This window comes from Dipodomys merriami, unplaced genomic scaffold (genome assembly GCF_024711535.1).
Source record: "Dipodomys merriami isolate MVZ:Mamm:240054 unplaced genomic scaffold, mDipMer1.0.p SCAF_106, whole genome shotgun sequence".
Taxonomy (NCBI): domain Eukaryota; kingdom Metazoa; phylum Chordata; class Mammalia; order Rodentia; family Heteromyidae; genus Dipodomys; species Dipodomys merriami.
In genome coordinates this window covers 3,410,763-3,421,010 of record NW_027202338.1, presented here as the reverse complement: position 1 = coordinate 3,421,010, position 10,248 = coordinate 3,410,763, and the positions used below count along the sequence as shown (strand labels likewise).

General features: G+C 52.0%; 1 protein-coding gene across 1 annotated transcript; it reads right to left on the bottom strand.

Annotated features, from left to right (window-relative positions):
• Positions 1-979: 979 nt before the first annotated feature.
• LOC138811884 (hepatocyte nuclear factor 3-gamma-like) lies at positions 980-9,509 on the bottom strand. Its single transcript, XM_069999835.1, has 2 exons — positions 9,399-9,509; positions 980-1,984 (listed from the first exon to the last, which is right to left on the bottom strand). The coding sequence occupies exons 1-2, from the start codon at positions 9,468-9,470 to the stop codon at positions 980-982; spliced, it is 1,077 nt and encodes a 358-aa protein (XP_069855936.1). The 5' UTR covers positions 9,471-9,509.
• Between the last annotated feature and the right edge of the window lie 739 nt (positions 9,510-10,248).

Here is a 10,248-nt window from a genome sequence, read left to right as displayed (position 1 = left end):
CACATGAGCAACCCAGAGCTGTGGTAAATGGCAGTATAATGTTCCCACATCATGACTCTCCGAGAGCCCAGGGGGGCAAAGAGATGCAGGAGGGGGGCTGAATGAACATCGACTGGGCCAAGAAGTCTCCCCCAAGAAAGAACTGACCGCAGTACCCACTGGGTCTTGATGTCATAGAAATGGTGTCACCGTTAGTCAAAGGGTCAATCTGCTGGTGGCTCACACCTGGAATCCCAGCTACTCAGGTTGAGATCTGAGGCTCGAGATTCAAAGCCAACCTGGGCAGAAAAGTTTGTGACACTCTTATCTCCAATGAGCCAGCAAAAAGCTGGAAATGGAGCTATGGCTCAAGTGGTAGAGCGCTATCCTTGAGAAAAAAAAAAAGTTCGCCGGGCGCTGGTGGCTCACGCCTGTAATCCTAGCTACTCAGGAGGCTGAGATCTGAGGATCACGGTTCAAATCTAGCCTGGGCAGGAGAGACCGTGAGACTCCTATCTCAAATAAACCACCAGAAAACCGGAAGTGGCGCTGTAGCTCAAGTGGTAGAGCGCTCGCCTTGAACTGAAGAGCTGAGGGACAGCGCCCAGGCCCAGAGTTCAAGCCCCACAACCGACCAAAAAAAAAAAAAAAGTTCAAGGACAGCACCCAGGTCCTGAGTTCAAGCCCCAGGACCAGCACAAAACAACACAAAACCCAACAACTGGAGAAAAAAAAAAAAAGCATAAAACAAAAAAAGGGTTCATTACAGGCCCCAAAGGGACAACCAAGATGGCAGCCCAGGCAGTAGCTACAGTTACTAATGGATCAACCACAAATATCGATCAACACAGCCATCTTCGCAGTACCCCAAGTGCCCACTGAGAAGTCCCTAGTGTCTGACAGGTTGCCGCACAGATGTTACCCAACAGACGAGGTACCAGGACCCCAAGACTGTGAGCCACAGCCCAACCCCACAGCCCCCCCTCCGCTCCCCACCACGCTAAGAGGCGTTCAGCAGGGATCGGGGGTACAGGCCCTGATAATATACTCCAGCCTCCCCACTCTCTGCCCCGTAGCCCCCAAACCCCATGTCCAGTTTGGGGGGTGCAGAGGTCTGTTCGGACATCAGGTTGTTGATGGAGAAGGGGTGGTTGAAGTTGTATGCTGTGTCTAGCTTCAGTTCCCCTGGAATCTCCAAGCCAGTGAAATAGGGGGTGGAGGATGGGGGTGAGCCACAGTCCAGGGAGGCCCCCACTTCCTCCCGACGCTGAGCTTCGGGCTCGGAGGGTGGGGGCTGCGGTGGCGAGGTAACGGTGATGGCGGAGGTGGTGGTGGTGATGGAGGTGGTGGTAGACAAGGCGGCTGGTCCAGTACCGTTCCTGGTCATAGATGACCCCCCGCTGCTCCCCTTCTTTGCCTTCTCCTCCAGCTTGAAGCGTTTCTGGCGCCGCAGGTAGCAACCGTTCTCAAACATGTTTCCAGAGCTGGGGTGCAGGGCCCAGTAGGAGCCCTTGCCCGGCTTGTCCGGGGATCGCGCCACCTTGACGAAGCAGTCGTTGAAGGACAGCGAGTGGCGGATGGAGTTCTGCCAGCGCTGCTGGTTCTCCCTGTAGTACGGGAACAGGTCCATGATCCACTGGTAGATTTGGCTCAGGGTCAGCATCTTGCCTGGCGCTTGCTGGATTGCCATCGTGATGAGGGAGATGTAGGAATAGGGCGGCTTGGCGTGGGCCAGCGGCCGCCTGTAACTCTTGGCCATCTCTTTCCCTGGCCCCAGCCCGGGCCCTGGGGCCCCGTACCCCGAATTCCCTGTGCCACCGCCACTGGCGCCCAGGCCTGGGAAGGTGGGCCCAAGGGGCGCGGCAGGGGCCGGGGGTCCCAGGGGTCCTGAGGACAGTGGGGATGGGGGGAGCCCCCCCGAAGGGTAGGGGGAGCTGAGAGGGCTCAAGGTCATGTAGGAATTGAGGGGGGCCATGGTGGCCACTGGGGTTACTGGAGAATAAACCTGCAAGACAGAGAGAGATGGGCAAGGGTTAGAGCGTGTCTAGTGTGTTTTGGGAAGATCATGCCCAGTGTCTTTCTATCCATCTATCCATTTCCTATCCAACGCTCCTCCTCAGCCACTATCTCTAACTGGTTGTGTATGCGCGGGCATGCATGCTGGTCCTGAGGCTTGAATCAAGACATGGGTGCTGTCCCTGACCTTTTTCACTTATGGCTGGTGCTCTACCACTTGAGCCACAGAAACAACCACTTCTGGTTGTTTTTGTTTTTCTGATAAATCAGAGTCTCACGGACATTCCTGCCTAGGCTGGCTTAGAACTATAGTCCTGACTGCCTTCTAAGTAGCTAGGATTATAGGCGTAAACCCCAATGCTTAGCTTATTTATTTGCATTAGTTATTTTTCTGGTAGTGCTCTGAGCTGGCATTGGACTGTGATCCTCCAACTTGCATCTCTGGTGTAGCTGAGATGGTATGTGTGACTATGCTTAGCTCTTCCACACTAAAAATTTGTAATAGAAATAGCTATTTGAATAAAAACATGCTAGTTAGACTAACAAACAATTGTTATATTAAACTGAATTGCCAGGTGCTGATGGCTCACACCTATGTTCCTAGCAACTCAGGAGGTGAGATCTGAGGATTGTGGTTCAAAGCCAGCCCAGGCAGAAAAATGCCCTGAGACTCCTATCTCCAATGAACCATTCAAAAACCAGAAGTGGCGCCATGGCTCAAGTGATAAAGTGCTGGCCTTGAGCACAAAGAAGCTCAAGGACAGTGCCCAGGCCCTGAGTTCAAGTCCCACAACCAAAAAACAATTGAATTAATAAGAACTTGGTTTAAAAAACAGATGCATTAGGGCTGGGAAGGTGGCTCAGTGGTAGAATGCTTGCCTCGCATGCATGAGGCCCTGGGTTCAAATCCTCAGCACTACATAAACAGAAAAAGCTAGAAGTGGCATTGTGGGTCAAGTGGAAGAGTGCTAATCTTGAGCAAATAAAACAGCTCAGGGACAGTGCCCAGACCCTGAGTTCAAGCCTGAGGACCAGCAAAAACAACTTAAAAAAAAAAGATGCATTTTTAAATTCACTTATGAATGTAATAAATATGAACATGAACATATAACCTGAACTCATAGAAAATGGGGTCTTCAATAATTTCAAATAGTATAAACAGATCCTAAGACACACAAAAAAAAAGCAAGCAAGAAAATAAAACAGATTTTGAGACAGGGTCCCAATACGTAGCTCAGGTTGGCCTTGAACTCATAATTCTGCACTTCATGGGCTCAAGAATCAATCTTTTGGGGCTGGGAAGGTGGCTTAGTGATAGAGTGTTTGCCTAGCATGCATGAAGCCTGGGTTCAATTTCTCAGTACCACATACACAGAAAAAGCTAGAAATGTGGCTCAAGTGGTAGAAGCTCAGGGACAGTACCCAGGCCCTGAGTTCAAGTCCCAGAACTGGCAAAAATAAAAAAAATCAATCTTTTTACTTAAACAACCAAAATTGGTCAGCTGGGAAACTTGCTTAACGAATGAATTAGTAGTTCTCAGCTTTAGTGAGTAATTAGTAACATCTCTAATAACCTAATATGGATTTTTCTCCTAGGCTATAATATTGTTTTTTGTTTGTTTGTTTGAGACAGAGCCTCACTATGTTATCCAGGCTGGCTTGAACACTGCTCCATTGATTTTTCTGCCTCACCCTCCTAAGTTGTAGGGACCCAAGGCACAAGCTATTGTGCCCAACTTAAAGTTACTATTTTGGGTTAGAGGTATGATTCAAGCAGTACGGTACCTGCCTAGCCAGCAAAAGAATCTAAGTTCTAGCCAGGCGCCGGTGGCTCACGCCTGTAATCCTAGCTACTCAGGAGGCTGAGATCTGAGGATCAAGGTTCAAAGCCAGCCTGGGCAGGAAAGTCCGTGAGACTCTTATCTCCAATAAACCATTTGAAAACACGAAGTGGCGCTGTGGCTCAAGCGGTAGAGCACTCGCTTTGAGCTGAAGAGCACAGGGTCAGAGTTCAAGCCCCACCACAGACCAAAAAAAAAAAAAAAAAAAAAAAAAGGACCTAAGTTCAAACTAGCACCAAAAAGAAAAAAAAATACTGTTTTATAAGTTTAAAAAATGTGATCACAAATCACATTTCAGGCTACTATGAACAAAATGTAAGCTACTATGTATCAAATGTAAGCTGCCACTGTAAGCTATAATATCATTTATACATCAGTATAAATGAAAAAAGAAAAAACTGAATGCAAACCACTAGATCATTGTAAATACCAAACCATTTTCACAAATGTTCCCACAGAAGTGCTGGGAATGGTGACTCATGCCTACAATTCCAGCTACTTAGGAGGTGGAGATCAGGAAAATCTCCTACTTCAGGCAAAAATAACAAATAAAATGAAATAAAGCCCCGAGTTCAAATTCCATTGCTGCCAAAAGGAAAAGAAAAGAGTTCACAAGGGGAACAGGGGCATCTTAGCTCAGTAACATACGGAGATTGCAATGGCTTTTAAAATCACCCTCTTTGCAATTTTCTTCTTTTTGGTCGATCATGGGACTTGAACTGGGGGCCTGAGCGCTGTTCCTCAACTCTTCAGCTCAAGGCTAGCACTCTACCACTTGAGCCACAGCGCCACTTCTGATTTTCTGGTGGTTTATTAGAAATAAGAGCCTCTTGGGCTGGGCTCCGGTGGCTCACGCCTGTAATCCTAGCTACTCAGGAGGCTGAGATCTGAGGATCTCGGTTCAAAGCTATGCATCCATTAACATGGATTTACAGACTTCCAACTCTGTGCCAGGTGCAGCTCCAAACACTTCACAGCTGGAAACACTACAGTATGGGGGAGGGGCTATTTTTACATCTTTCATGTGTGTGGGTGTGTTGGTCCCAGGGCTCAAGGTCTCACACTCTCTTTTGGCTTTTTCAACTCAAGGCTGGTGCTCTCCCACTTGAGACATGCCTCCAGTCCAGTTTTGTACTGGTTAATTGGACACAGAGTTTTACAAGCTTTTCTGCCCTGGTTGGCTTCAAACAGAGATCCTCAGGTCTCAGGCTCTTAGGTAGTTGGGATTATAGGTGTGACCATAGGTGCCGGCTCCCACAGTGTCACTTGAAAGCTGGGAAAGCTGAAACCCAGAAACATGGTGTGTGTATATAGCAAGTTACACAGCAAGAAAGGGGGTGAACTGGGATTCTGAATCCAGGCAGTGTGGCTCCAGACTTGGCTAGAAAAGCAGTGATCTGAACCTACAGAAATTCTAGTCCTGCTAGGCACTGGTGGCTCACACCTGTCATCCTAGCTACTCAGGAGGCTGAGATCTGAGGATCACGGTTCAAAGCCAGCCTGGGCAGCAAAGTCCGTGAGACTCATATCCAATTAACTACCAGAAAACTGGAAGTGGCGCTGTGGTTTAAGTGGTAGAGCCCTAGCCTTGAGCTGAAGAGCTGAGGGACAGTGCTCAGGCCCAGAGTTCAAACCCCATGACTGATTTAAAAAAAAAGAAGAAATGCTAATCCTCGAGTTGCCTAAGAGACTGACTGCAAAAAGCAAGGAAAATGTTGGTGGCTCACACCTGTCATCCTAGCTACTCAGGAGGCTGAGATCAGAGGATCATGATTCAAAGCCAGCCCAGGCAGGAAAGTCGATGAGACTCATCTCTGGAATGAACCAGCCAAAAGCGGAAGTGGAGCTGTGGCTCAAGGAGTAGAGTGCCAGCCTTGAGCAAAAAGAAAAAAAGGGTGAGTCCATGCCCTAGGATGGGCACACCAAGGGGAGGGGGGAAGAATCAAGAACAGGTGGCAGCAAACTCCAGGTGTGAGTTGTAGGACAGAGGGAGAACTAGCCCCGCTCTGCTGCTCCACCCTGGGCATCTGTCTTTCCTCTTTGAACTTCCGTCAGCCATCTGTCCATCTCCCTCTTATCCCAGTACCCTTGTGCTCTTTTCCCCACCCCAGATCTGTTTCCTTCTCCCTTAATAGTCCTCTCCCAACTTTCCCTCCTCTCCCTTCCCTGTCCTGTAGAGCATCTTTTTGTCGGTTTTGGGGGCTTGAACTCTGGGCCTGGGCGCTGTCCCTGAGTTCTTCAGCTCAAGGCTAGTGCTCTACTACTTGAGCCACAGCACCACTTTCAGCTTTTTCTGCTTATGTGGTGCTGAGGAATTGAACCCAGGGCCTCAGGCATGCAAGGCAAGCGCTCTACCACTGAGCCACCTTCCCAGCCCCTCTCTGCAGCTATTGATCTCCCTTCTTCTAACTTCTTACCTCCCCAGAGCCTCACCATGAACTTGGAACCACAATCCTCCCTTTACACACTCTCCTCTGCTTGGCTGCTTCAGCCCCTCTCAGAGAGAATAAGGGAAGAAAAGACGGGGAATGTGATAGATTCTGGGTAGAGAGAGAGAGAGCCACATCCTGGACTCCACCCCACCCCTTGTCCGACTCAGGTAGATTCTCAGGGACCCCAAAGCCTTTTTTTTTTTCTAGCTCCCCACCCACCCGGAAGTCCTCCTTGAAGTCTGACCTCAAGCATTCCAGCTGCTCTAATCCACCCTAGGCTTTCCCACGCCCCATGGCTGGGATGAACCCCTGGTGTCTGGGTTCTGAACCGGATCTCCCACCAAGGGGTGGAGCTGAGCCTATGTGTGTGGCGTGGGGGAAGCCCTTGGGGGGACCAGCACCCTAACCCAGCAGCCAGGATTTTCTCTCCTCTTTCATTTCCTTATTGTCTCTGCAGAAGGGTGTGTCAGAGCATGCAGGGAGGCACTGGGAAATCAGAGCCCATTTTCCCATCTCAGACCCAAGGAGGGGTAGGGGGGACCCCTAGCACTCTGCAGGCCTCCTCTAGCTTTCTTATCGCAAAAACAGGGGAGCAAGGGGACCAGCTGACCTGTAAGAACCTGGGGCTTTGGAGGGACATGCCCAAGGTCCCTGTACCAGACTTCAGGGTGTCAGCCTCACCCCAGCATGGGTGTATGGTAGGGGAGAGGTGAATTCTCTCTGAATCTCTGAGATGCAGGCATGGGGAAGGCGCAGGCTCCCCTGGGAGACCTTCAGAAACCCCAAAACCATCTCCAGCCCTTCCCCCGCCTCGGTCCACTCTTCCAAAGTATGTCCCTTAAAATCTGATTGGAGATGACCTGCAACTTCTGACACAACAGAGTATAATAAAATGTCTCCAAAACCAGGCACCAGTGGCTCACACTTGTAATCTCAGCTGCTCAGGAGGCTGAGATCTGAAGATCATGGTTCAAAACCTAGCTAGGACAAGAAAGTCTGTCAGACTCTTATCTCCAGTTAATCAGCAAAAAGCCAAATGTGGAGCTATGGTTCACGTGGTAGAGTGCCAGCCTTGAGTGGAAAAAACCTAAATGACAGCACCCAGGCCCTGGGCTCAATTCCTTAGTACTTCTCTCTCTCTCTCTCTCTCTCTCTCTCTCTCTCTCTCTCTCTCTCTCTCTCTCTCTCACACACACACACACACACACACACACACACACACTTGTCCCCTAAACTCAGATCCATTCAGACTGTATCCCTCACACCCACAATTTACTTCTTAAGATGTATTTCAGAAACACTAGTTTATAGCTGGGCACTGGTGGCTCATGCCTGTAATTCCAGCTACTGAGGAGGCTAAGATCTGAGGACTGCAGTTCAAAGCCAGCCCAGGCAGAAAAATCTATGAGACTCGTTATCTCCAATGAAGCATCAAAAAACTCAGAAGCAGAGCTGTGGCGTAAGTAGTTGAGCACTAGCCTTGAGTAAAAGAAGCTCAGGACAGTGCCCAGGCCCTAATTTCAAGCAAGCTCCAGATAAACACTGATTTGTTAGTTGGTCCCCTTAAATCCTGAGCCCAGACTTTGAGCTCACCAAGGGTCCAGTTAAGATCTCTGGGGAGGGTGGTCTCCATCTCCCCCCAAGATCTCTCACAACCCATTCCTCTTCCAGAAACCCACCTCCAACAGTCTCTCTAAGCTCTACACTCCTAACTCCTTCCCCAGCAGCCAGGCCCCACCCCATATGCACCTCACACCTCCCCAGACTCCGGAATGGCCCCTCCCGGGCACTTTGCCAACATCCCTAGTCCTAGTGCATGCCTGTAATCCCAGCACTGAAGCGGTAGTGGTAGAGGATCACAAGTTGGAGGCCAGGTAAGGGTAGACTGTGAGACTTCTCAAAAATAAAATAAAAACAAAACAAAGCAAACAAGCCCCAAACCAACAAAAAACCCAAGACCCCAGTTCTCAAACATCAGATCAAATCTCTCTGCAGCCATTCCTGGCCATCCCACCCGCCCCCCCTTTGGAGCCCACAATCTTTCTTCCAGATTAGGAACACAAGTGTCGCTATCAACACGTCCAACCATTTCCCCAGCACCACAGTCCTGATCCTACAGCAGGCAAGCAAAGAACAATCGATCGTGCACCAAGGGAAGAAGTTAGCTCTAAGGAGGCACTTTTCTATCTGCCAGGGCGAGGGAATTAGGGGAGGATGTGTCCCCAAACCTCCCTGCTCTCCAACACAGGGCGCTCCAACAAAGGCTGGCTCTTGTTGGATGGGGTAGGGGGGCGGTGAGTGGGAAGAGGAGGTGTACCCCCTGAAATTAATCCTCTAGCCTTAGACTTGAGGGGAGTCCCTGCTAAGAATCACAGCAGGGGTGTGTGAGGGGGGTGAAGTCTGACTTCTCTCCCAGATGCTGACCAAACTCCTCTGTTCTTGCTTTAGGTTTAGGTCCCCAGTGCCATCTGGGTTGCTGGTCTAGGCAAATCTGTTGATTTTAGCCTCCCCTAAGCAAACTTCATGCTAAGAACCTCCATCTCTTACCCTTGACCACCACTAACCCCTAACTTCTGACCCGATCTTAGATTTCCACCTGATTCCCTTAACCCCATCTCCTTTTCTGACTTCCACACCGGGCGAAGGGGACGACCCCTAACCTTACACATTGTCATGCGGCCCTGACCTCCCACCGAGACTTCCCTGCTTGGAGATGATCCCCTCCCCCTTCTAGAAGTCCCTCTCCACTTCGAACCCCCTAGCCTTAAATCCTCCAAGCTCGGTCCCTTACCCCACCCCACACCCCAGCTCGGATCCCTCTTCTGATGAGGTTGTTCATTAAAAAAAAGCAAAAACAAAAACAAAAAACACTATTTGATTGTTTTTGAATCTCTGGGATTCCAGGGACCCAGCACCGCCCGGCGCTCACCTTTACGGTGTGACCGACCCTTGCCTACATTTTCCTCCCCCCTGGAGGCCGTCGCCGGGGACCAGCTTTGCCCGGCCCGCGCTCCCCAGCCCGGCCGCCCCACCCCATGCCCGAACCCCCCCCGATCCCCCCCACTCGGCGTCCCGGTCTCCCACCCCGCGGCCCCCCGCTGCCCGCCCCGCCATCCCCGAGGACACACACCTCGCCCGCCTCGGGGTAGTAGTTCCACTCAGCCAGATCGTGAGCCTCCATCTTCACCACCGAGCCCAGCATCCCCCGGGCCTGCGCCCCCCACCACCCCGGCCGCGGTGACACCCCCCCCCCACGGCCCGGCTCTCGAGGCCGGGGTACGCTGGGACTTCCGACCGTCGGGCCCCGTCGGGAGGGGAGTCCGTCCTGCGTGTGTGTCCGTCCGTGCGCGCAGCGCGTCCCTCCGGACTCCCGCCGTCCCTCCCCGGCTCCGCGGGAGGCGGCCGCGCTTTATAGCCGGGGCACCCCCGCCCTCGCCGCCCCGGGGCTCCCCGCCCGCCTCCCCGGGGGCGGCGCGCTCGGAGCGGGGCGCCCCCTGCGGGATCGCGGGGACACGCGCCGCGGCCGCCCGGAGCACCGGGTTGACCGAGGAGGGGGTTACGGGGTGCATGGGGTGGGGTCGGGGGGCGGTACGGATGCTGGGAACCTCGGGGGCAGAACTGGGGGAGGGTCTGTTCCGTGGGAGGGTGCATCACCTGCCGCTCAGAGCCCATCCTGAACCCCGCAGAGAGGGGGTTCAGAGTGACTCCGGGGGTGCCTGTGTGGGAGACGCCTGAATCTACCGTTTCCCCCTCGCCCCCAGCATCGGACGGACCTGCAGACTGAGACTTCCGACGGCTGAGAATAATCTCAGCCTGTGTAACAGAGTCAGGATTAAAAGATGGAGGGGCTCGAGGGCTGCAGCGAAGATCCCCGTAGGGCAACAAATCACCTTCACGACTCGGGAGCTACGTGCCTTACACTCTCCACTCAAATAAAGCCAGCCAGCCGTCTAGGGACTCCAGAAGGCTGCCCTCCCCGC

Bases quoted from the DNA above. Each gene is read 5' to 3' on its own strand.
- LOC138811884 (XM_069999835.1), bottom strand. From the start codon at position 9,470: ATGCTGGGCTCGGTGGTGAAGATGGAGGCTCACGATCTGGCTGAGTGG. The intron at 1,985-9,398 runs GTGTGTGTCCTC...TCTGTCTTGCAG, and splicing joins ACTACCCCGAGGCGGGCGAG to GTTTATTCTCCAGTAACCCC.